Source organism: Coenobita brevimanus, chromosome 26 (assembly GCF_032717465.1).
Source record: "Coenobita brevimanus isolate Jiangsu-jjx chromosome 26, ASM3271746v2, whole genome shotgun sequence".
Lineage (NCBI taxonomy): Eukaryota > Metazoa > Arthropoda > Malacostraca > Decapoda > Coenobitidae > Coenobita > Coenobita brevimanus.
The window spans coordinates 8,504,690-8,532,197 of NC_136979.1; the positions used below are offsets into that span (position 1 = coordinate 8,504,690).

The 27,508-nt window shown below is 41.4% G+C and overlaps 1 protein-coding gene across 1 annotated transcript; it reads left to right on the forward strand.

Annotated features, from left to right (window-relative positions):
* The first annotated feature begins 325 nt into the window (after positions 1-325).
* On the forward strand, positions 326-27,508 carry IscU (Iron-sulfur cluster assembly enzyme). The gene is made up of 6 exons (XM_080268160.1): positions 326-382; positions 2,312-2,413; positions 11,260-11,484; positions 14,578-14,656; positions 21,059-21,140; positions 26,778-27,508. Exons 2-6 carry the CDS (start codon positions 2,321-2,323, stop codon positions 26,833-26,835), a joined length of 537 nt encoding a protein of 178 aa, XP_080124286.1. The 5' UTR covers positions 326-382; positions 2,312-2,320; the 3' UTR covers positions 26,836-27,508.

Sequence of the window (27,508 nt, forward strand, 5' to 3'; positions counted from 1 at the left end):
GAATACAGTACATTGTCTGGAGGTATCAACAAGAAAATGGTTATATTTTCCGCCTCCTGAAAGCGCTGTAGGATCATCGATGTTTTTATATCCAGAAGAAGAAGAAGATCGATGTTTTTGTTTTGTTATGTGAGAAGAGGGACAAACTTACCCCATGTATTTATATCTTCTTGGGAGCGTATTTCAGATTCAGTCATATGAAACTTAAAAAATTAAGATAGATTTACAGTGGCATTCGTCATTAGTGAAATAGTATTTAATCAAAGAATAAAAATGATAGTCATAAAGTGAGATTAGCCAGAGTGTTCGGATCTTTCGTAACTTAACGTGGTGTCATAGGACAGCGAGTTGAAGTATTTGCATCGTCATTTGTGCAGCTCAGGTAAGAGTTTCTGTAATAGACAAGGAACAGGATACGGACTTAAAAGTGTTCTACAGGATAAAAGTAGTAAAAGTATAGCCAAAAAATAACTTGTCAAATATATCTTAGTTGAGGGATGGACAAGGACATATTAAAGAAATTGGCGTCAGTCTGGTGAAAACTTTTTTTTTTTTTTTTTTGCTCTTCTTTCTTCGTAGCTCAAATAGTACTAAAACTTACATAAAATCGATGAGGGCAGGCTACCTAACTCGTGTTGTACCGTACCTTTGAAATTTACATCCTCTTCAAAAAAGGCTATAGTCGGTTTGTTTTCGTGAGAGAATTTCATCACTCGTGTAACCTGAATACCACCGGTAAGTTGTGGTTGCCTGATATTCGGTGAGCCTTGATTATGAAGTACCATTGAGTTATCTCGGTTACTAGACAAATCAAACCCTCAGTGTGATTACTCTTGAGTATCAGGAAGCACAGAGCAGTAATGGCTTTGGTTAATATTTAACAGAAGCCACAGTGCAATTTGAGCACCAAAGCTTTGCAAGTTTAATGTTTTTTTGTCATTTTGATTTTGACAGGATTTTTGGTACTGGGTAATCCTTAAGGAGACATAGGACCACCTCATATAATTTGGTAAAAGTATTGTTTAAGCCCCTAACCCCCCATTATTTTTTTTGCAGAAACTTGCTGATTTTAGCATTTTCAGTACGAATTTGGTTTTTGATTTTATTGCAAATTACCTGTTGTCGAGTTTTGGCCCCACCTCCCCCATTCCCACGAAACAGGCATTTTGTGATATAATCGGCAATGAAAATCATACAGAAATTAATAAAATAGGTTCTTAAAAGAATGATATATTTGATTAACCGTGTTTTTTTCATTAACCTAACTTAACCTAACCTTGTAGAAGGCTGTGCTGCAATTTCAGAAAAAAAAAAAAAAAAAAGTATTGCCATTGTTATTGAGTTGCGGTGGTAGGTGTTGGTACTCAAAATTCTTGTCATTGGAAGGACTAGCTATCCAGTAGAGAACAGAAAAATAATGAATTTCATTAGGGGTTGAAACGATAATAGAACCCAAAATTTTATACCTGTCATTACCTTTATATTGATTTACTGACTTTGTAAAGGTGTACAGAAGTGTGTTTTTGAGTAGGAGAAGGATACATCAATAAACAAGGAAAATACTACAAAAGGGGTAAGATAGATGGAGAGCAAGAGACTAGTGAGGAGAGTGTATTTGAATGAGATGAGGGAGGGAGATGCCGAGGATGAGGTGGAGGGATGTAATGGAGAGGTGTATGAGAGAGAGGGTGAGTGTTCTGGGGAGAGGGCAGCAAAATGGCAGGGGAAAGGGTGACATGGAGGCGATTTGTTTGTGGCCACCCCTTGCTGTATCATGGGATTAAGGCATCTGGGGAGAGAGAGCTAGATTTACAATTACTGTATTATAGTTTAGTTTTATAACATCTCAGACATTATCATGAGGGACCAGTATGGTAACTGAAGTATGATGCATATGAATATTTTTCTGTATTTTGTTTACTGCACGGGAAGCAGCATTATGTATATCTTCTTTGGCCATCTGAGACTTGGATAATGACTGTGAGTGACTTGACAACAGAGAACAGTACGTTGATCATCATTGGAATAATATCCAGTATGATATTTTTTTATCTAGGAAGCAAGTATGAGTTGCCAGCTGTCATCAGCAGTGGAAGGTCCCCATTACCTCATTTTCAGATGTTCTGTTTGCATTCTGACCACATCAGTGTACTGTACTACCTCAGTTTATTCCTCTTCATCCCCTTGACAAGCGCACTTTGTATACAGTACAATATTATTTTTATTTTTAGGAATCATGTTGCATGGTTTTTGCTCTCCTTCATCTCATTTTTTTTTTTTTTTTTTTTTTTTTTTGCTCCTTTAACATCAGGGAAGGGTGATGATGGCTTTGCTGAGGTCAGTGTCGCGATCAATGCCACTGCTGTGTGCCAGAGCTCAGCGGGTAGTTTGTTCTGCACAGTACCATGAGAAGGTGAGTACATGTGTTGTAAGTAATTTTGCTTTATTTTACAATGTAAAACTTTCTTGGACAAAAGTATTTTTGATCTCATACTTAATATGGTATTATACTATAGAGTAAAACAGTTTGCAAAATGTTTGTCTGTCTGATTCTTTCATTGTTGAGAAACAATCTCTTCCCCAGCCCTACCAAATCATCTCAAACATTGAATGCATAAGCTTTTTTCAGTTCTGTACTATAGTTGGTTGCATCATAAGAATGAATAAGGTAGATTGGGTAAGGGTGCTTAGTTGTAATTCAACATTGTAAAAAAAAAAAAGGGTAATTCCATGAAAATGTCAACCTTTAGTGTCAATCTCAGAACAGATAGAAAATATGAAATTATATCATTTTAAAGCTTAAACATTGAATTTTATGAATCTGGATAGAAAAAGTTTCTAAATTGATTATACTGAGAGTGAGGCTTTAAAAAATGTCGTACTATGTCACTGAAGAGAAATTCATGCTGAAATTGGTGATTTTCTTATAATTGACCCAAGTAGGTATTTGTTTGGAATGCTGTCATTGGTTTTTATAAAAATAGCATCTACTTGAGTCGTATTTGTCACAACAGTCGTTTACCTATACCATACTCTGCGGTCAGACTATGGCATAGCTTTGAAGTGGAAGCACAGTACTTCAGGAGTAACGTGTGTGACTTAAAAAAAATAAAATTCCTATACACAGCTTACAAATTGGAGAAAACTGACATAACTTTATATTATAAATAGGCATTCTAGTACCTTACTAATGTAGCACTGTAATATCTTGTAAGAGACTGGTAAGCCACGTGCTGTGTCACACGATACATGCATAGCGTGAGGAATGTTACTAGAAAAAAAAGTAACGTTTCTCACCTGCAGCTTTAAACAAGAAATCACTGATAATTCAGGGAGAGATGGGTGGATACGGTGGAAGGGCTGGGTGGGTTGAAGACATTGTTGGGTGAGCCGGGTGGGTGGCATTCATGGGTGGGGAGGGTGGAGGGGTGGCTGGTGGGCAAGTTGAGTCGTCGGAATATGTGGGTTGCCAGGGTGTGTGGTGACATGGTAGATCGCCAGGGTGGCTAGAAGATCTGTGGCCGGGGTGCTCTTCATGGATGGTTGGGTTGGTGGTTTGGGTGGGTGGTGGATTCAGGGTGGGTAGATGTGTTGGGTGGCATTTGTGGTTGGGCAGGGTGGATGACTGAGATCGGTGTGCTTGGTGGGTCGCACAGGTGGCTGGGAAAGGTGAGTGGTGGATGGGTTGAGTGAGCAAGTGGATAGATGGATATGTGGCTTCCCACATGACAAGGCAGGAGTGGGACTTTTAGGGCTAGTAGTCATATAACTTGTCTCTGTTAATTAGATTTTAGTACAGTACATCGTTTAGAAGACGAATAAATGTTTGGAATAAAATTCTGTGCAGCAGGGTCACTCTATTAAAATCTGCTAAAGCCTCAGTATAATTATTTCTCTCTGAGCTGAAGGTGGATGTATACTCATAATAATACATGTAATAGTAGAATAAGTTATACTAATATTACATGTGGCAAGATGTGAGGGAGAGCGAAACTCCAGATCTCTGATCCATCTGCCTAAAAAATTGGTGGTTTTATGGGGGTAAAGAGGGGGTGTTGGGGAGTTGGACATGTGCAATTAAACCTGCCTTCTGGTAGCAGACTACCCTGTCTGCTTATTAGTGTTCATTGTTGTACTGGTTCATTATACAAACAAGAAATTGTCTAAACAGTATGAACTTCAGTCATTCAGTCAGTGCCTGAAGAGGGTATGATCAAAGTTAATTACAGTACCGGGTACATTAGAAAGAGGGACATCAGCAGAGTGGGTCATACTCAGTTTTGTTTCCCTGACAACGCACACAGAGATGAGATAGCAGAGGGCATGGTTGTGCAGTCTTTGCCAACTCCTCAAGTACCAAGAAAGGTATATGCATTCAAAGGGGTGACGTTTCCTTCTGCTATCAGCTGGTCTGTGTTGCTGTCAAGTTCTTGGTGTCACTTGAATACACCCATACCCCGTTATTCGGTGCATCAGTAACCTGCGTTTTGCTAGACCGAGCGCAAGAAACGGGGGAACGTTCCCACAATCCTAACAGTTTGAATGTCCATTGCCTTGCTAGTCCGACCTCTCACCTCTCCAGTCTGAGTCCCGCCTCTCCAGTCTGACCCCCTATCCCTCCAGTCCAACACTTCCCCTCTCCCTAGGTTTGAAACGAGACTCTCCCAGTCATCCCTTCCTCCCCCTATGCCCTTTCTTCTCCCCCCTCCCATCCTTCTTGTGTGTGTGTGTGTGTGTGTGTGTGTGTGTGTGTGTGTGTGTGTGTGTGTGTGTATTTACCTAATTGTGATATACTGTAATGGAAGCATTGAAGAAAGTCAGAATGGGGAAAACTCTAGGAAGTGATGGAGTGTGTGGTGAAATGCTCAAGCACATGGGAGAGATAGTAATTGAATGGGTATGGAAGATGTGTAGATTGGCCTGGGAGGAAGGAAGAGACCTGGAGGATTGGAAGGTAGGTATAATTATTCCACTGTACAAAGGAAAAGGGGAAAAAGAAGTGTGTGGTAATCACAGGGGCATTTGTCTTCTTAATGTAATAAGAAAGTATATGGTAGGATACTTATTGACAGAGGTAGGGAAATAATAGAGGAGTTAGTTGGTGATGAACAAGGAAGTTTCAGGAATGGAAGAGGTTGTGTAGGTCAGATATTCATCCGAAGGTGTTTCGTGAAAAAGTTTGTAGAGAAGGAATAGAAGTTGTATGTGGCCTTCATGGATTTGGAGAAAGCATATGACAGAGTGTGGAAAGTATTAAAAATATATGGAGTGAATGGGAAGCTGTTGAATGCCGTGAAGAGTATGTATAAGGGTGCTAAGGTGGCAGTGCATGTGGATAGTGAACTGAGTGAATTTTTCTTTGTAATTGTTGGAATGAAACAAGGATAGGTCATTTGTGTAAAAGAGGTACAAGGTAGGACAGTGAATGTTGGGTAGGACAGTGTTGGAGTGACCCTAATGAGGGCGGGCAATGTTTGGAAACTTCCTGTTCTGTTGTTTGCAGATGATACTGTATTGTTAAGTGAAGACGGGAACTCCAAGGCTCGGTGAATGAGTCTGGGAGAATACGTAAGAAATGGAATCGAAAGTTGAAGGTAAGGAAGAGTAAAGCTGTGGTCTATGAGAGAAATGAAGTAACTGAATGCACAATGAGGCTGGGTAGTGAGGAAATGGCTATGCGAGTGCATTTAAGTACTTGGGTAGTGTGATGAGTAACGATAGAAGTTTAGAGGATGAAGTGCTTGAAAGGGTACAACAGGGAAGAATGGTTACTGGTTCAATGAAAGCAGTGATAAGGAATAGAGAAGCGAGCACGGAAGTATAAAAGGCACTGCAGGACAGCACAGTATTGTGATCCTCACTCCAATGTATGGAAATGAAGCTTGTACTTTGTTGGAGGACAGAAATCAAGAGTGTGCAGTGGAAATGAGATATTTGAGAGGAGCATTTGGAGTTACTTGGAGAGACAGACTGACAATAGAGGAAGTGAAGGAGTATTGTGATATGGCTGTGGATATGATAAAAAACATTAGGAGGTATACATTGAGGTGGTTTGGCTGTGTGGAGAGGATGGAGACATCATTTTCTTTTTCATTGTTGGAGGCTTCAACATGCTTGTATGCGTCGGCCTTGGTCACCAAATGGCGGCTCTCCATGTGGCTTTATCTCTGACAGCTTCCCTATTTAATCCCTTAACACTTAGGTCACACTCAGTGATCTCATCCCAGGTCTTTTTTGGTCTACCTCTCACTACCCTTCCCCCAACATTAATGCTTCTCACTTTCTGCATCCGATTATCATCCCCCATCCTCTCCACATGCCTAAACAATTCAATCTACCTCTCGTCACAACACCAGTACTCTCCAGTCCCATCCTACCTCTCAACTTTTCCATCGCAAACTTAGCCCCCCCAGGCCTTGCATTCAAGGATGCACAGCACATTCACCTAGTCATTGCCGTTTCTGTACATTTGAGCCTGCGAATATCCTGTTCCTTTACTGCCCAGGTCTCACTACCATACAACATTACACCCCTAACACGTGCTGCATACAAAGATCCCTTAGCACGAAGGGAGAGCCCTGTCAGTGTCAGAAGAGGCAACAGCTCCCTGAACTCCTTCCAACCACTCCTTACTCTAGCCACAGAGCTAGCTCCTGCCCCATCTCCAGCACATAACATTTCTCCCAAATAAGAAAACTCTTCCTCACACTCAAGAGACTCACCAGCAAGTTCAATCCTTTCACGCCTGGCAATATCCACATGTTCCCCCTGACACACCACACACATGAAATCAGCATTATCTCTCAGTCTACCTCTACTACCACTATATCTCTTATGCATCCACTTATCACAAACACTGCACCAGATGGAATTGCTTCCCACTTCCTTGTGACAGATTGCACATGGCCACTCTCCTTCTTCAACAGTACCACCCCCAACCCTAGGCACCATCACTTTTGTTTTATCTGCATTTACTCTTAAGCCCTTGTGCCCCATACCATCTCTCCACTTCCTAAATCTTTCCTCCGCCTCCCTTTCATTCTCTCCAGCCAACATCAAATCATCAGCATACAACATCTCCCATGGGAGTCCATTTCTAAAGTCATGTCAGAGGGCTTCAAGTACCATGATAAACAAGGGGCTCAAGACTGAACCCTGATGTACAATACCATTCATGGAAAACTCATCACTCAAATCTCCATTCACCATTACCTGGGTGTGAGCACCCACATATGTGGCCATATCAACCCTAACCAGCCACTCAATCCCAAGCTTTCTCATTGCCCACTTGACCACCTCTCTAGGGACTCTGTTAAAAGGCCTTCTCCAAATCAACAAAAGCAAAATACAGTTCCCCTTTTTATCTTATATATTTTTCCTGAAGCTGTTGAACAGTGAATATGGCATCAGTGGTCCCTTTTCCTGGCATAAACCTAAAGTGCATCTCATCAATATTCACTCTTTGCCTAATCATGCCTTCTAGAACTCTCTCCTTTACCTTCATTAACTGGTGTAAAAGCTTTATGTCTCTATAATTTCCTCTTTCCAGGGGATCACCCTTCTCCTTTAACACATTTCCAGTTACTCTCTTCAGCCAGTCATCTGGGACAATACATATATAATCATATTTATCAGGTACGTGACTAACCTCACTCCTATATCTCCTGAGACTTTCAACATTTCAGCAGTCAACCCAGACACACATGCTGCCTTCCCCACCTGCATCCTGCCTGTTGCCCCACTCACAGTAGCAGTGTCAGTCATAGGCCATGGGCCAAACACAGTCTGCTGGCTCCAAACCTTCCCTGTCCCAGTCAGACTCCTCATTCAACAACCGGCTGTAATGAAGAGAGAAACCTGTACTTTACACAGGAAAAATCATCCGTTATATTACCGCTCTACCGGGAATCGAACGCCGGATTCTCAGGTGAGAGCCAGGCAGCAATCCACTACACCATGACCAAGTCAAAGTTATCTCAGATCGTCACAATCTTGTAACTAATGTCCCTATGCCCCTACTGTGGGCCTGAGGAGGCTGAGACAACCACCAGGTACTCTGGCAAGTAGATGCTTTTAACTCCTGAAAGATGGGCATCGGAATGTTTTGATACACGCTCAGGACAGACATAATCGGCAGGTGTGATATGGTGGGGAGTTGGGGGAGGGGGTGGGGGGTTGGGGGAGGGAGTGGTGCAGAGGGGAGGCTGAGTGGTTGAGGGAGGTGGGGGTGAGTGTGGTATTGGGAGGGTGATAGGTGGGAGTGGGGAGAGGGTGGGGAGTTTGGGGGTTGGATTGGTGGGGTGGTTTGGGAGGTGTGGGGGGTTTGAGGGGTATGGGTATGGGGGATAAGGGAGGGTAAGGGGTAGTAGGTTGGAGTGGTAGGAGTAGGGGGTGGGGAGTAAGGGGTGGTGGTGGTGGGGGAGTGAGGGGTAATGGGGGATGGAGAGGTTATGGGGGCATGGGGGGTTGTGGGGAGCATGGGGGGTTGTGGTGTGCATGGGGGTGGGGTGGGGAGGGTGGGGAATAAGAGTGGTAGGGGGTTGGGGGAGTTGGGGAGCTGTGGGAGTTTGGGGTGGGGGTGGGGGTGGGGGGATGGTGGGGATTGGGGGTAGGGGTGGGTGGGGGGTGGTATGTGGGTGTGGTGGAAGAGAGGGTGGGGTGGGTTCGGAGGGGTGGGGGGGCATGACAGCTTATGTGAACACTCATTGTTGGCCCTAGTACCCTCGGACAGCATATGCAGACACTCGTCTTTTAGGGGTTAATTATCCCTGGCTCTCACCTGAGAGTTGCGAGTTTGATTCCTGGCATAGCGGTAATATATTGGAAGAACCGGCTGTAATGCTTTCTTCAGGCATCTTTAATATCCATACTGTTCACCACAACCCTTCCTTCATCATTCATCACACACTGCTCACCTGTGATATCTTTATGTTCCTTCTTCATCTGATTTTCCACCTTAAATATCATATTCTTCCCTTCCACACAATTTAAGTTATCAAGTGAAAGTTTCAGTGACTCAGACTTTGACTGTAAACCTCTTTTCTAGCCCAATGCTAGCCAAGTATTCCTCTTTCTTCCATTCCCAGAAAATCCTTAGTTTCTCATTAACTGAAGCTCCTACACCCTCATCCCACCACCAAATTACTTTCTGTCTTGATGGGCCTCTTGCCCATCCACATACTGAATCAGTAACTCTCGCTTCCATACCTCAGGGTAGGGATCACAATACTACCCCTGGGGGTAAGGGAGTTTCAAGAACACTCTCCCAGTATCCCTGCTTGTTGTACGAGGCGACTAAAAGGATTGGTGGTGGGTTAGTGCCCCACCCCGTAAAAAGAACTTAACTAAACAAACGAATAAAGGGCCATGTATCCCACCCTGCCAAAACTTATAGCAACAATCCCTCCAGGCAGTCTTTCTGGCTGATCACCCCTATACTGGATTTCTTGCACACATCCCACATTCACCCACCTTCTACTCATTACCTCAACCACTTTCCCCATTCTACCCCTCAAACTTCCCACATTCCACAAAGCCGCTCTGATCCCCTTGGGTGATTTAATGTCCTCAGGCTTGCTTTGAGTTATGTTCTTTATCTTGGTCATAATTGGTAAAATAGAAGGGGAGAGACATGCCTTAGTCCCCACCCACTGCACAGTCCCACGCCCAGGCAATGGATCTGTGACCCCTAGCCCACCAGCCTTGACCAGTGACGATGGTAGTGGTCTCAGGGCACCCTGCCAGGACAGCTATAGGGACACCCTTCAAGCATGCCTTGGCACTGTAGCTGCCCTGCAGTTACACACCCATTGATAGGGCAGCCTCCTGGGGCACTACTTCCAGGTTCAGGCCCAGCTCTGTTGAGCGGAAGTGGCAGCCTGGGAACCACAACGCCTTGTACCTCTAGCACAGGTTTGAGCCCCATCACACCCTGGCCCTATGATCTCTGCTGGTGGAGCCCCCGTCACGCCTCCCCTCAAAAGGTCCGCCACTAGGTAGCAGGGTTAAAATTTTCTGTCTGCATGCCCTTGCTGGCGTCAACCCATGACGTAGTGGGGTATGTTGTGTGATATGTAAAGTGCATGTGGTGTAGTGTATGAGATAGTTAAAGGAAGTGTTTGGCAGAGTTTGCTGGTCTGTGCTTCATGTTAAGCAGGCCATACACGCACAGGTGAGCCCGTCCGGTGGCCTGAAGAGGCTGGCCTCAACGAACAATGCTGTGCCCACACACGATTCAGTCAGCCTCATGTCTAGAGCTCAGTTGCAAGCGAAACGCTGTGGCATAGGGGTGGCCATGGACGTTCTGCTGCCCATAGATGATCTTGAGCTGTATACTGTTGGGGTTGTTGCCACTGCCTATATTGCAAATAATAGAAAGAGAAGGGAAAAGCAGACCAAATGGGCAAAAGGCTGGTTGATGAGAAGGAGTAAATTGTCCCGTCTGACTCTAGTGAAAGAACTGTGGTGCGGTCTTCACTCCCACAAGACTGACACAAGACTGATGCCTGACGGCCTGCGGTACCCCACACACACTCAGTTTGCCTGAACCTGACCAGAGCCTGACCACGAAAATCTGTCCGCGAGAGATCCCAGGACGACCTTTGAGGCCGCCTGCGCAGGCGTCTGTTCCCTACCCACACACGCCCAGGTTTGCCTGAACAGGCTGGCCTCTTCAGGCCACTGAATGGGCTCGCCTGTGCGTGTATGGCCTGCTTTAGTGTTACACTGAAAAGGTCAGTAAAGGGGAATGGTTAGGTAGCTAGTGAAACAGGAGCTCCAGCTCTTCCTATCACTAGCATTCCCATTCCCCTTGGGAGTACCAAGGAGGGGGAGACTGGGGATGAGGTGGAGGGATGGAGTAGAGAGGTATATGAAAGATGGGGGGTGTAAGTTGAGGGGAGGGCAGCAAAATGGCAGGGGACAAGGGGATATGGAGGCATTTTGTTTGTGACCATCCCTTATGGAATTCAGGCATCTGGCAGTAGTTAGAGAGATAAGTTCTGTATTTAACAAATTTGTCTGATAAGTCACATCATCAGATGTGCTCTCTACACCGGACCTTGGTTCGTTGTATAACAAAAGTTGTCAGGTAGTATCACAGGGCCTGTTATAACCAAAGTTCGAAATAAATGGGTTCGTTAAGCGAGGTCTCTGTGTATTTAGGTTGTGGAAATATGTAAAATGAACTGTACCCTAAGGTGGGAAAAAAAGTCAAGTTAATGCTAATTATGATATCTAATATCAGTTATGTTTTTTCAGGTGATTGACCATTATGAGAACCCTCGCAATGTTGGCTCACTGGATAAGAATGATTCAACTGTGGGCACAGGCCTGGTCGGTGCCCCAGCATGTGGTGACGTCATGAAGCTGCAGGTCAAAGTGGATGAAAATGGCAAGATCATCGATGCAAAATTCAAGACGTTTGGATGTGGATCAGCCATTGCTTCCTCCTCTCTTGCTACTGAATGGGTCAAGGGCAAAACGGTGGGTAGCTCAAGGCACTGGGAAAGAGATAAGCAGTCAAGGATAAGAGTTCTGCCAATGCCGTATGCTAATTAATAATTAAGCTGGGAAAAAAAAAAAAGTGGACAAACTATAATAACTTCATTTTAGCACTTTTTATGACACAGGGAAAGTAGGAATACAGACATGGGCAATCGTGTGTGTATATGTGCCAATGGAAGAGTGTGAACAGAATGAAAGTAGAGTGCGGGGCAAATATGGAAGTGTGCATGGAAAAGTTTGAGAGGAATGTGAGAGTGTTTTTGATTGGATATATGAATAGAAAATTAGGGAATGTTAGGGTGGATGGAGTAGTTGGTGAGTGGGGAGTGCCTGCAGAAGTGGATGAGAATGACAGTGCTCTAGTGGACATTTATGTGGGGAAGGGGTTGGTGATAGCCAATACTTTCATTTGGCACAAAATGATCCACAGGTATACATGGGGAGTGATGAGAAGGGTGGGTGGTGAACTGAATGAACGGAAGGCAATGATTGATTATGTGTGTGTGTGGATGAGAGAATGAGAAAGCATGTAATGGTTGCAAGAGCATACATAGGTTGGGGGAGTGGTTGTAACTGGTGATGAAAGCCAAGGAACAAATGTGATGGATGAAGAAAAGGAGAGGGGGACAGGAGGAAGTAGTTTATACATGGAGGAAAGAAAAGTTGCAAGAGGATGGAAAAAAGGCAGAATATAAAAGGGAAGTGGAGGAGCGATTGTGTAAATATGATACGGAGCAGATGGAGGAGATGGAAGGTGTGTGCAAGATATTCACAGAAGAAATCTGTGCAGCATGTGAGGTGGTGTGTGGGATGAAGAGAAGGCAAAAGGGGGTGCAAGGAACGGCATGGTAGAATGAAGAGGTGAGACAAGCTGTGGCGCAAAAGAAGAAAGCATATAATGACTGGATAGGAAGCAGAGGCATGGAGGACATTAAGAGACTGAAGAGGGAGTTATATGTAGAGAGGAAGAGAGAGGTGAAAAGATTAGCAAGAGAAAGAAGCAAGTGGATGAAGAATTTGGAAGGAATTTGAGTGTAAAATGGAGGGAATGTAAGAAAATGTTCTGGAACGGGGTAGAGTTAGGCAGGGTGAAGAAGAAGTCAGTAGGGAAGTGAAAGATAAAAATGGTAGATTGGTAGTGGAGAAGGGAGAAAAAGTGAGCACATGAAGCGCACACTTTAAGGAATTGTTAAGAGAATGAAAGTAATGTGAGTATAAGTGGCTTGGGAATGTCTGGGAGAAGGAGGGAGGTGAGAAGGGAGGAAGGGATGAGTAGGATGGAAATACTGGAAGCAGCAAAGAAAGTCACAATGGGGAAAGCCTCAGGAATTGATGGAGTGTGTGGTGAATTGCTGAAGCATGGGCGAGAGATAGTAGTAGAATGGATATGGAAGATGTGCAGATATGCTTGGTAGGAAGGTAGAGTCCTAGAGGATTGGAAGCCAGGTTTAATTATTCCCCTGTAAAAAGGAAAAGGGGGAAAAGAAGTGTGTGGTAATCACTGGGGCATTTGTCTTCTTGGTGTACTAGGAAAAGTATATGGTAGGATACTTAATGACAGAGTTAGGGAAATAACAGAGGAAAGAGTTGGAGAAGAACAGGGAGGTTTTAGGAAGGGAAGAGGTTCTGTAGATCAGACAGTCATTCGTTGAACATTAGTGGAAAAGTTTCTGGAGAAGGGAAAGAAGTTGTATGTGGCCTTCATGGATTTGGAGAAAGCATATAACAGAGTAGATAGACAAGGAATGTGGAAAGCATTAAAAATAGATGGGGTAAATAGGAAGCTGTGGAATGCTGTGAAGATTATGCATGAAGGTGCTAAGGCTGTGCTATGTGTGGATAGTGAACTGAGTGAATTTTTCTGTCTGAATGTTTAATTGAAACAGGGATGTGTCATGTCTCCATGGTTGTTCAGTCAGTGTATGGATGGGGCTATAAAAGAGATACTAGGTAGGACTGGATGTTACAGTGGCCCTAATGAGTGAGGGCAGCATTTGGAAACTTCCTGTTTTCTTGTTTGCAGATTTTCTGTATTGTTATGTGAAGACGAGGGGGAACAGCAAGGCTCGGTGAATGAGTTTGGAAGAGTATGTAAGAAATGGAATCTAAAGGTGAATGTATGGAAGAGTAAAGTTATGGTTTTCGAGAGAAATTAAGTCACTGAATGCACAGTGAAGTTGGATGATGAGGAAATGGAAAATGTAAGTGCATTTAAATACGTAGGTAATGTGATAAGTAAGGATGGAAATTTGGAGGATGAAATGCTTGAAAGGGTACAATAGGGAAGCAAGGTTGTTGGCTCTTTGAATGCAGTGATAAGAAATAGGGAAGTAAGCATGTACGTAAAAAAGTCGCTGCAGGATAGTATTGTGATATCAACTCTAACATAAGTGAAGCTTGGACCTTGTTGGAAGAACGAAAGTCAAGAGTGAGAGCAGGCGAAATGAGTCATTTGAGAGGAGCACGGAGAATTACATGGAAAGCCAGACTGACAAATGAGAAAGTGAAGGAGCATTGTGATGTGGATGTGGATGTGGATGTGATAGAAAATTTGAGGAGAAATACATTGAGGTGATTTGGCCATGTGGACAGGATGGAGATAATGAGGATCATGTATGTGAGTGAGGTGGTGTGGGTGAGAGGGAAGGGGAGGCTGAGGATAAGGAGGGATGGAGTGGAGAGGTATAAGAGAGAGAGGGATGTAAGCTGGGGGAAGGGCGGTGAAATGGCGTTGGACGGGACGACATGAAGGCAGTTTGTCTGTGGCTACCCCTTATGGGATCAGGGTGTCTGGCAATAAATAGATAGAATAGATGACACAGCAGCTATATGGATAATGTTGATTTTCTGCAAACTGCAAAGATTAAATAGAAGATTATTTTACAACAATAGCTGTAGTTAGGAAGTTTCTTAGCTGTCTTAATTTCTTATTAATTCTCACATGATTAATAATAGTGGTTGATCTGTGGATTCATAAGTGCCATTTCTAAAGAATTCACTGTCAGGATAATAATTCTGTCTGTAATATATGTTAAGTTACCTATTGATGTATGTTTGCGTTATTTCTCACAGATGGATGAAGCACTGAAGATTAAGAATGTGGACATCGCCAAAGAATTGAAGCTGCCACCTGTCAAACTCCATTGCTCAAGTTAGTAATTCTGTTGTCTGTGTGCTCTTTGAATAAAATTTTTTGTATGATATCAGCTTTTAAGATATGCATTTTTTGAGGGGGGGGGGGAATCATACACTGCTCTGAATATAGGAAATGGCTGTGATATGGCTGTATTTTGGAAAGAGGTGCAAAGGATGTAGTAGGGATTGTCCATCCATCAATCCATCATCCAGTCCTATGTTGCCTCATAAGGAGCATAGGAGCCCTGAGCTAGGCAAGTTGATCCTGACATTCAAGATGAGAGTGACCAGTCTCACTCATCCCTGAGTGGCATTACATGAGCAATAAACCCAACCATCCCTTGGATATAAACCTACATAGGCTCAGTCCGACTGGAGCGCCTTAATTACCCACTAAACCACCAGGTGTCATAATTTGGTTATATGGTTACCACCCATTGTAGTAAATGGTTTCCTGGTGTATGGGAAACCATATGACTTGTCACTCAGTGTAGAGTCATCCATAGGCAGAAGGAAGAGGAAAGAGTGAAAGCAAAAAAGACAAAAGAAGGAGAGTAAAGTCACTGGTAGACAGAAGGAAGAGGAAAGGAAGACAGAACAGGAAGGAAGGAAAAGAGGAAAGGGCAGACACTCAAAGCAGCACTACATTGAGTGAGTTGATGGTGAGAAAAAAGTGGAACTGTATATACAATATATATATAGATAGATAGATAGATATAGATATATACTGTATATATATATATATATATACACACACACACACACACACACACACACACACACACACACACACACACACACACACACACACACACACACACACACACAGTAATCCCTCATTTATCAGGACATAATAGAGCCAAAGGCATGTCCGGGTAATGGCGACATCCAGATATTGAACACTATTCCCCTACCATACTCAGACCCTACCTATACCCAACCTCCAACCTATACCTAACCTATTTGTACAGTACCTATGCTTATGCTTAATTTGGCAGTGTTTTCTGGTCATTCAGGCATATTTAGACATCAAAACACACAACAGATTATCCAGAAGTAATGTTAAACAAAAAAAAACTTGCAGAAAAACCACTGAAAAGCAAAAAGCACCCTACCTAAACACTACTGTACATACAGTACCCCTCCTTATTTTGGCAGTGTTTTCTGGTAATTCTGCCATATTTTGACATCAAAACACACAAAGGATTATCCAAAATAATTTTCAACACCAAGAAAACTATGCAAAAAAAAAAAAAAATAAATAAATAAATAAATTAAAAAACACCTTGCCTTTACACAACTGCATGTACAGTGCCCCTCCTAATTTTGGCACTTTTCAGGTCGATCTGCCATATTCAGACCTCAAAACACACATAGGAGTATCCAAAGTAATGCTAAACACCAAGAAAACCATGAAAAAGAAAAAAAGAAAACCAAAAAACACGACCTATACACTACTGTATGTATAGTACCCCTCCTAATTTTGGCACTGTTTTCTGGTCATTCTGCCATATTGAGGTATTTTTAAAGTGTTTTACCTTGAACAACCTGAATGTAAACATATCGGTTGATGATGTGATCAGGATACCCCTTTCAATGGCCCCTTTTTTATGTCGTTTTAGCTACTGTTCTGGTTGCTGAGCTCCATTATTTTCTTCTCTCTTATTTTCCATCATTTATTTAGAAATTCCTTTGTATTTTTAAAATGTTTTTCCTTGAACAGCCCAAATGTAAACACATGATTTATCGATGTCACAGTTTTCATCAGTGCATGAAATATATACTCTCTAAGGTTTTCATAATTATTAATATTTATTTAAAATTATTATTATTAATTCCATGAGAGGTTAGATGACAGTTCAATGGTCAGACACAAAATACTCTTTGCTGAGCTGCCTAGTTGTCCACACTGTTTTGTACCTCTTTTTATGGGTGAGAATCCATACCCCAGATGACAGTGTTTGCTTCATCTATGACTAAAACACATTAATCTAAGTCTGAAAACATTTTATAAATCAGCCTAAACACAAAATTTAAGTCTAAAATATCATCAAAATTGGTAAAAAAATAAAAAAATAAAAAACATCACAAAACCATGGGTAAGCCTACAGTAGGTGGAATAGGGTGGTATTTCTATTTCCATCACTATTCCAGGGTATCGCATGTAGGGGTATCGTAAATCGGGGTTTACCTGTATATATACAGGGCGAAGTCTGAGTCACAAAGACTTTTACTTGATAACTTAAATCATGTGGAAGGGAAAAATATGATTTATAAGGTGGCAAATCAGATGAAGAGGGAGAATAGGGATATCATAGGTGAGCAGTGTGTGAAGAATGATGAAGGAAGGGTTGTGGTGAACAGTGGGGATATTAAAGGCATTACAGCTGGTTGTTGAATGAGGAGTCTGGCTGGGACAGGGAAGGTTTGGAGCCAGCAGATCCAGTGTTTGGACCTTGGCCTTTGATTGACGCTGTTACTGTGAGCGGGGCAATAGGCAGGATGCCGGTGGGGAAGGCAGCAAGTGTGTCTGCGTTAACTGTTGAAAATGTTAAAAACCTTAGGAGATACAGGAGTGAGCTTAGTCACTGAACTGGTAAATACGATTATATATGAGTGGGTTATCCCAGATGATTGGCTGAAGAGTGTAATTGTAAATGTGTACAGGGGGAAGGGTGATGCCCTGGCAAGAGGAAAGTATAGAGGCATAGCCTAAAGCTTTTAGACCAGATAATGAAGGTAATGGAGAGAGTTCTAGAAGGTATGATTAGACAAAGAGTGAATATTGATGAGATGCGCACTGAGTTTATGCTAGGCAAAGTGACCACTGATGCCATATTCATTGTTCGACAGCTTCAGGAAAAATATATAGGAAAGAAAAGGGAACTGTACTTTGTTTTTGTTGATTTGGAGAAGACTTTTGACAGAATCCTTAGAGAGGTGATGAAGTGGGCAATGAGAAAGCTTGGGATCGAGGAGTGGCTGTTAGGGTCGTTATGGCCATGTATGTGGGTTCTGACACCCAGGTACGGGTGAATGGAGATTTGAGTGATGAGTTTTCCGTGAACGTTGGTGTGCATCAGGGGTCAGTCTTGAGCCCCTTGTTGTTATCAAGGTACTTGAAGCCCTCTCACATGACTTCAGAAATGGACTCTCATGGGAGATGTTGTATGCTAATGATTTGGTGTTGGTTGCAGAGAATGAAAGGGAGGTGGAGGAAAGATTTACGAAGTGGAGGGATAGTATGGGGCACAAGGGCTTAAGAGTAAATGGAGTTAAAAGAAAAGTGATGGTATCTAGGGCTGGGGGTGGTACTATCAAAGAAGAGGGATATTGGCCATGTGTGATTTGTCGCAAGGTGTGGGAAGTAATTCCAGTTTGTGCAGTGTTTGTGGTAAGTGGGTACATAAGAGATGATGTGGTATTAGAGGTAGACTGTGAGATAATGCTGATTTCATTTGTGCAGTGTTTCGGCATGAACATATGGATATTGCCCAGCGTGAAAGGATTGAACTTTCAGGCGAGTCTCTTGAGTGTGTGGAAAAGTTTTGTTATTTGGGAGACATGTTATGTGCTGGAGGTGAGGCAGGAGCTAGCTCTGTGGCTAGAGTGAGGAGTGGTTGGAAGATGCTCAGGGAGCTGTTGCCTCTCCTGACACTGAGAGGGCTTTCCCTTTATGCTAAGGGATCTTTGTATGCAGCATGTGTTAGGAGTGTAATGCCGTATGGTGGTGAGACCTGGGCAGTAAAGGAAGAGGATATTCGCAGGCTCAGACGTACAGAAATGGCAGTGATTAGGTGGATGTGCAGTGTGTCCTTGAGTCCAAGGCCTGGGGGAACTAGTTTTACGATGGATGAGTTGAAGGGTAGGATGGGACTGGAGTGTATAGGTGTTGTGATGCGGAGAGGTAGGTTGAGATGGTCTGGGCATGTAGAGAGGATTGGGGATGATAATTGGGTGCAGAAAGTGAGAAATGTTAATGTTGGGAGTAGGGTAGTGAGAGGTAGACCGAAAAAGACTTGGGTTGAGGTCATTGTGATCTCAGGGTTAAGGGATTAAAAAAGGAAGCTGCCAGAGATTGAGTAGCACGGAGAGCCACCATTAGGTGACCAAGGCCGTCGCATGCAAGCATGTTGGAGTCTTGAAAAACAAAAACAATGTAGGTTACACACACAAGATGGTCCATAAATTATGTCCTGTCATGTGTTGCAGCAGAGGTATGGCAACCACATTACTTGTCAGTCATATGATAAATAGATGTGACTAAGAATACTCTTTAACACATGGGAAGGGTTATGGAAAACATTAAAAAGAGAGAGAGCGAGAGAGAGAGCAGGGTTCACATGGGTAATGATGACTGGGCCATCCTTGCAGCGCGTCATAAATTGAGTAACGTAATATTATGGACCACCTATTATATATGAGTTGTCCCAGGGCTTGTATGTGCTGACTTCAGGAGATGAGTCTTGGGCTAATTTTGAATAAAAAAGCTGTTTGAACATGGATCCAGTTCAGCCTTTGCAGAGCTACAATTACTGCTTATGAAAGGGGGGAACTGTGAAAGAAACCATCGTCTTCCAACCTGTCAAAATCTTCCGCAGGAGTATCCTTTAATTTTTAACAATATCCAACTCAATCCTGCATCATCTTTCAACCTGCTTTGGGTTTCATTTTCCTGGGATTTATCTCGGAAAGATCATATCACCTCTCTTGTAAAATCTGCGTCCGAGAGATTAGATGTGCTTTGCTGACTCTGTGCCTTCATTACCCCTGCACATTTGCTGACTTTTTATACAGGTTTTATTCACCCCTGTGTATAGTACAACTCTCGTGTGGGGAGGCTTCCTTCATACGGCTCTTCTCAACAAGGTGGAGTCAAAGGTTTTTAGTCTCATTAATACCCCTCTTCTTACAGGCTTCCCTCAACCTTTGTCTCTTTGTCTCTTTGGTGCACTTTTGCATCTGTATCTCTTTTCTAACACTACTTCATTGGTTACTGCTTCTCTGAAGTGTCTATTTGTGTCCCACCACCACTACAGCAGTCACATAGCACCCGTCAAGCAACAAACTCTCATCCCTCTTCTGTCTAGCTCTCTAATGCAAGAGTTAACCATTACTTCTAGCCCTTCATGTATGCAACAGGTCAACTCAGGAACTGTCTTCATCTGTCTGTATTTCCTACTGTCTATGACCTTCAGTCTTTCAAATGCAGTGTCATTATCTTGAAATGAATAGATCTTTAATTTGGCTCTCTGTTATCTTGTTTTTTCATGGAGGGAACAATGTTATGGGCTTCTGGCCTTTGGTTCCTTCTTCCTTGCATTAACCTGCCTCATCCTGACGTTTTCTGGGCAGTGGTACGCCCCAGTCCAGACATTTTCGGACCTTTTTTTTTTTTTTTTTTTTGGCTCAAACATCCGCTTTTGGTGAGAAACATCGAAAATTCATAGAGAAATCGCCCGCCTGAGGTTTAAAATACTCGATCCAGGTAGGAGTACCTCCTTACCTTACAGGGTTTTCTATCAGGCTGGCTGCAAAGAAAACGAGTTCTATGGGAGGATAACTATTCTACACCACTCATAAACGGTATTTATTTATTTATTTGGTACGAATTTATATGTAGTACGAGAGCATATTGGTTTTCAAATGGTAATATAGGCATTATAAGCATTGTTTCACTCACTTACTCATCACCATTCCTGACCTTTTTTTGCCACATTACCTGATCATCATTTCTGACTGTTTCTTCCTCTGCTTGTCCACCACATTGTCATCGATTGGGGAATCACTCTGGCCCTGAATTTCATACCGTGGCTTGACATGGCTTTACTGGCCAGTCACTGATAAGAGGTGAATTGCTGAGAAAAGGTCATGCTGGGTAAGGCATTGTCCCTGCCTGGTATCTTGTAGAGGAAGGTGTCCTGTGTATACGTGCCAAAAATCACTCGCGAAAATTGAAAATTGTGCAAATTAGGGACCTTGCAATGTTGCCACATTAATTTACGTCTCCGGGATATGAGTGCACATCATGTGAGGACGTGAATTCACGTCTCCGGGACGGGGCGGGTTAAAAAAAAAAAAAAAAAAAAGTTACCAGTAACTGTACCTCCTAATTTTCAGAAGTGGACCAATGTTCATATGGAACTTTTTATAATCAAAATCCCTGATGTTAGTACATGAAGTCCTGAGGTGCACACTATATACTGAACAAACATGAGATATTTTGTTAATACCCTGGTTTTATCCAGTCACTGATATTGTCACTCTCATAAACATTCATCTAGTCTTTTCACATGCTGTTCTCCCACACCAGATATATGTAGCATCTGTGATCCTTCAATGTGTACCATGTCATATGATTTTTGTCAGATTTTGTTGTAATCTCAATTCTCATTGAATTGGTATATCTCCTGTCCAGTGCTTGCTGAAGATGCTATAAAAGCAGCTCTGAGTGACTACCGCATCAAGCAGTCTTCCAAGGACAAGATGAAGCAGAAGCAGTAAGAAGGTGTTGGCAAGTGTCAGGATTATTTGGAGCTTGATGGTAATGATTAAAGTCTGGAAAACAGGACAGCTCATATATATTTATCAATATTAGTATTGTATATATTAGTGTTTATTCTGTAATTAAAGTAGTTATTAGATTGTTGCAGTCTTGTTTATCTGACATAGCGTCTCTCTTAAGGTACGTACTTTGTTAGAATTTATATTCACGTATATAATAATGGAAAATAGGTTTAGAATGTTTATGTGAAATTTTGCTACTCGGAATTCAGTATTAGTTTCAGTGACTTGGTTATTGATGAAAATATTTGTTGGATGTTATTAATTCTAAGGATTTTAAGGGATTTTCTCGGAAAATAATAAAGCTCATTTACTAAGAAATATATTGTCATGTATTTCTAGATCATTTGCATACCACATTACAGAAATGACTACAGTATTGCAAAGCATCTTTCTAGCTCATTGGGTGTAATATGTAGGAGGAAAGAGATACTATATCTTCCATCTTTGGTACCACCTTTAGATTTTGGAAAGTTGGAGGTATGCATTACAGTGATAGGAGTAAAAATTGTAAGAAAACAACCAGTCCTTTACTACTCCTGTGGGGGCCTTGGAGTGCCCTAGGCTGGGTTGGGCTAGCTATCATAGTCAATATTATTTTAAGTTGGAAGAGACTGTCTTAAATATCTAGCAGCAATGGCAGAAAAAGCTTTGACTCCTTCGGACTTGAGATGCACTTCAGCCTTAGAATTCCCCAACCCATGCATCTGGGTTGTCAGTGCTATAAAAATGACTTTCAAACTGGGTTAAAGGGTAGGGAGGGTGGTATATAGATTTGAGTAACCATCCCTTATATATTTCAGTGCAAGTTGGCCAGTTGCAGTCTGTAGCACCATAATCTAGCTTCTTCTTTTTTTTTATAAAGTAATACAGTGGATATAACAGACAGTTTAGGCCAAGAAATATTCGGGACAACTCAGCCACTCAAGGCAAGTGATATGATGGTTTTAGGCACATTCTCAGCTCCTCAGTATGATGTTATGAATCTTCTTTGGATAAGTGTTCACTCCAGTATTCCTAAAGTTCTCTGTTAACTGTCACCCAGTTCAGTTACCTATGAAATTCACTTTTTTTTTTTTTTTTTTTTTTTTTTCCACCAGTCTGAACCCTTCAAAGCCAGACATTAATTTATAATCTGATGTTATCATAAGTATTTCCTCTTTATCTTCCATATAAAATGAATGAAATGTACAGTACATATACAGTATGTGCATGTATGTGTTATGCAATTGAGTTAAAAATTGTTGTATCCTTAGTCAGTGCATTTTGGTATGTTGATGAAATTTATCAAGAATTTTTCTCTTGAGATGTTTCCATCATTGACATACATGTTATTAATGGATACCGTATAGAACAGTATGGATGGCAGTGATTTGACTGATTAAGGGATTAATCATTATCATACTTATGTAAAATTGGCAGTTTAAATTTTGAGGTTAGAAAAAGGTTGTTGTATTTATGTGCATTCTCAGGCTGCTGCAAACAGTTGCTCAGTTAATCGTTTTACTGTATTTCATTTCAAGTAATGTGGCTAATCCTGTGTTATTCCTGTAATGTTTCTGTTTAAATCTAGCCATGAAAATATTTCTGTTTTTTTACACGCACTAGAATCTACAGGTTTCAGCAAAATTTCTTTTGTGTACCTTGTTATAAATGTTGGTCAGATGTATTCAGTATTTCTCCATATTTACAAATACTGGCACCATCATCACTTTGATGCATTGATCTGATGTTTATAGCATAATTATTTATGGTAATCCCTATTCCTTTTTATGCATAACTCCTTACATACGTTATACATCGTATATTCCTCCATATTTACAAATACTGGCACCATCATCACTTTAATGTATTGATCTGATGTTTATAGCATAATTATTTATGGTAGTCCCTATTCCTTTGTATGCATAACTCCTTACACATGTTATACATCATATATTCCTCCATATTTACAAACACTGACACCATCATCACTTTGATGCATTGGTCTGATGTTTATAGCACAATTATATATGGTACAGTCTGTCCTCATCTAACACAGTTAATTGCTTCCGCACCCTAATTTTGTGTTACAGGGACTCTTGAAACCCCCTATTTCCTTCTGCACCTCTGCCCAGAGTCCACTTTTTCCCCCCTTGTGGTGCAAAAATTTTTTTATACCCCCTCAGTTTTAACTTCCTAGAAAGTACAGTATTAATATGGTTCAAAAAATTATGGTTCAAAAAATTATTACAGTTAAAAGCCACATTTTATTTACTTTATGGGAGGATAAGAGAAGCAGGCAGAGTGGGGAGGCAGGCAGGAGCAGGGAGTGTCCTGATTGGCTGGGTAATTCAAAAGCGAGAAAGCTGAAGCATGATTGACTGGGAGGCAGATGACGCCCGTTGGCAAGACAGCGCTCCTAAGATTTGCCTCATCACCACCCGCCCGGTTAAAGAAACCGTGTTAGCTTCATCAATGGCTGTGTTAGAAACAATATTGCTTCTGGAAAATTGTACCGTGTTAGAGAAAACCATGTTAGATGAGGATGGACTGTAATTCCTATTCCTTTATATGCATAACTCTTTTTACACGTTATACATCATTTTTGGCTAGGATTGTCAAATGAGAGTAACTTTGTCATTGAAAGTAAGAGCATGTCAGTAGTGTCAGTATAGATGAATAGGGAACTGAAAACAGCCAACCATTCACATGCTCACTTGCTGCTAAAATTTTCACTTGTCAACACCTGTTGCAGCCTGGTGGATAGGTTTTCACACATTGCCCCCCTCATCCTTGCCCCCAGAAGGAAGGGGGGAGGGGGGCTTTTGGTGTTTTTAGTTTTAGTTTTATACACCAAAATTGAACATATGATAAAAAGAAAACATAAGCAATTCTGTTTTTGTGCTTTCTCTTTTTGCTTCTGGATCCTGCCTCATCACATGTCTTTTGGCATGGTTACTCTTGTCCAGAATATGTGATAAACAAGAGGAAATAAGACTAAGGGTTCCATCCAGGATTCAGACTCTGTTAATGCACTTTTTCTAACCTTGTGCATTGTTTCAGCTTGTTGATCAGTTATTCCAAGCAAGTGTAGATGTGCCAGAAGAAGTGGAATTAGTGTCCTGAAACAAATAGAGTCCAAAATAGGAAAACTTACGTGCTTTAACTCTGTCACTTTTTAAATTCTGCATTACTCTGTCTCATAGGAATTAAAGTTGGGATGGTGATGAAAAATTAAATTCAGACGGGACCTCAGAAGACCTTACATACTATACTGGGCAAGTGTGATGCAATAAATTATTAAAGTAAAATAATGAGTGAAAATCAGTAGAAAATATAAAAATCCTTTACGTTTGTCTGTACACCTAAATCAGTTAATAAGAGTTGACGAGCTGGAAATACAGGGTTTGAAAAAGGTAAAGCACATTTCATTGTGGTAAAAGACAAAGCTGATTGCAGCAGTCTTTAAATGATGAAGGTTGTAATCCGATTGGAGCTGCCATTAGGGCTGGAGTACAGAAAGTGATCCATTATCATGAACTATGTATTAAAACTAAATGATGGAGGTTGTAACAATGGCTGCATTAGGGCTGGATTATGGAGTTGAGAGTGATTCATTATCATGAACTACTGGTGTACTGCCATACCCATAGAAGTTACTGGCATTAATATAGTATATTGCTATATCCATAGGAATTACTGGAATTAATATAATGACAAAATAAGAGCTTGCAGGTACTTGTGCATACATACTCGTACAGACATGCATCATCTAATCCTGTGTTACTCCATGAGGAGTGTAGGAGGCTGGGGCTAGGCAAGTTGTCCAGACATTTAAGATGAAAGTGACCAGCCTCACTTATCCTTGAGTGGCATTACATGAGCAATAAACCCCCATCCACCCCTTGGATATAAACCTGCACAGGCTTAATCCGATTGGAGCACCTTAATTACCCACTAAACCACCAGGCGCCATAATTTGGTTATATGGTTACCACCCACCATAGCAAATGGGTTCCTGGTGTACAGGAAACCATTTGGCTTGTCACTCAGGGTAAGTCACCCATAGACAGAAGGAAGAGGAGAGAAAGTAGGAAAGAAAGATAGAAGAGGAGGGAAAGAAAGAAGGAAGAGAGAAAAGGGCAGGGACCTGAAAGCAGCACTACACCGAGTGAGAGGGTTTATGTAAAAGTACTGTGTAAGGCTATATAGGCTGACTCGTTATAGTGAATCACTTGAAACAGAAACATCCAGTTATAGAAACTATAACATACGAGCTTCTAATCCATGATTGGGTAGATGCTAAACATCTGCTACACCATAGATGAAGTCTATGGATAAAGTATTTTTTGACAGAAAAGTCTGAAGGCATTAGATGATATCTGAGATTAAATTGAGGTGCGGAGGAGAGAGTGGACAGTGATCAGATGGTGAGACTACCTACCTGCCACTTAGATAAAACTGTTTTTGTTGTGGCCCCAAGCTCTTCTCTACAAGAACCCAATTGACTGCATTCTGAAGTTGCCCTTCTTCTGCAGTCAACAGTCCCTCTCTTGGGGGACAGAGAAGGTGAATAGTGTGTGTATAACTTGGCAGTGGATCCCTGTGCTACTGTGTGAAGGTGTCAGTGTATAACTACAGATCTATAACAATTCAAAAGTTAGGGGAATACAATTCATGTACAGTATTATATCTTTGTTACAGGCGACTAAATGATTTGAAGCAAAGTACTAGAACCCCCCTTTTGATTGGCACAATCAAATACTTTTAAGAAACTAAGTCACTGCACAATACTTTTAAGAAACTAAGTCACTTCTACGACACTAAAGGAGGGGTTTTATACTTTGGTCTTCCTCCCTTCTTTTAATTATGCCCCAAAATAAATTAAAAAAACCTCATGCCATGTAAATAATACCTCAGAGAAGTAAAAGAAAGTATAAGGTAATACTTTATGTTTAACACTTTCACTTGTTTTGCAGCATTAAGATTTTCCATTCATACTAAATCCAATTAATTTTATAAAGCTATGGGAAATCCCTATTTGTCCAAGGATTTAACCCCTTCATTCCAATTATGTATTTTGTATTTTACTCCTGCTACTACCAGAAGATTCTCATCAACTTAGATCCATCCATCATCCAATCCTACGTTGCCCCATGAGGAGCGTAGGAGCCCGGGGCTAGGCAAATTGGTCCTGACATTTAAGATGAGAGTGAACAGTTTTTAATTTGGGGCTTAGTAGAGGTCTGGTCTAAAGTAAATTGTCTGGTGGTTATATCAAACTGAAAGGGTTAAAACTCATTAACCTTTTCTTTGGTATTATCATACTTGCATGTTTTATTATTGGGCTACAGGAAATCACTACCTATCAAAGAGTCAAGATAACTGTATAATAGTTGTAAGGGAGGCAAGAATTAAATGGCGAGTGGCTCTGTGCATGCAGGAATGAAAATGATTTATTTGAGTCAGTTGTTCTGCAACACAGTACAGTAGTGTTGTTTTAAAGAAAATACATGACTAGGGTGAACAACTGATCATTCACATTCAGTGTCTAGACTGAGTATCCTAACCTTAACCTATGTCCCTGATAGGGCAGTAAAGAACTGGAAGTTAGATGGACTAACGGGGAGGCTGCCAGAGATCCAGTAGTGTGGTGAGCTGCCAACAGGTGACCAATGGATGCTTGCATGCTGGAGCCTTTATAAACAAAATGAAATAATGGAACAGACAGTTCCTCTAACAGTGGTGACTCCAGTGAGTTCATTTACTTGTACCCTTGAGAGTACCAGTAGGTGTTGGACATTGGAGAAAAGAAGTGACAGTATACCTAATAACACCTGTATTACCAGACATACTGGAATGGGGTATTGCTTTTGTGGTTACATGTATTCCTTTTCCTGCTGGTTATTTGAAAAGTTTTATAGGTATGGGAACCAGTACTGGTAACTGTTTGATATATCTGGAAACTAAAAAGGGACAAAATACAGTAATACTTATTTTTGAAACATGGCTAGTAAGCAGAAGCACAACTTTGGTATTATGTTGAAGTGATTGTTCATTTTTTTAAAGCCTTAACATTACTTCAGTACTGTAAGTAACTGTAGTTTCTATTTTTGTATAATTTTAAGAGAACTGTGAATATATTGTAAAAGAATAATTATGTGATATGCGGACTACCTAATTGCAGTTATAATTTTATAATAAGGCCAAGCATGAAATTTACTAGTACACCTGTCATGGAGTATGATGCTACTGTGTATTGTGCACTAGCAGTTTCATTGTTCCTGTAAATATTTGTACAGAGTAAATGAATTACAGATAA

What these genes read in the sequence shown, in the direction of transcription:
- IscU (XM_080268160.1), top strand. Translation starts at nt 2,321, where the DNA reads ATGATGGCTTTGCTGAGGTCAGTGTCGCGATCAATGCCACTGCTGTGT. An exon ending in CTGCACAGTACCATGAGAAG is followed by an intron (nt 2,414 to 11,259) that starts GTGAGTACATGT and finishes ATGTTTTTTCAG; the next exon opens with GTGATTGACCATTATGAGAA. An exon ending in TGTCAAACTCCATTGCTCAA is followed by an intron (nt 14,657 to 21,058) that starts GTTAGTAATTCT and finishes TCTCCTGTCCAG; the next exon opens with TGCTTGCTGAAGATGCTATA.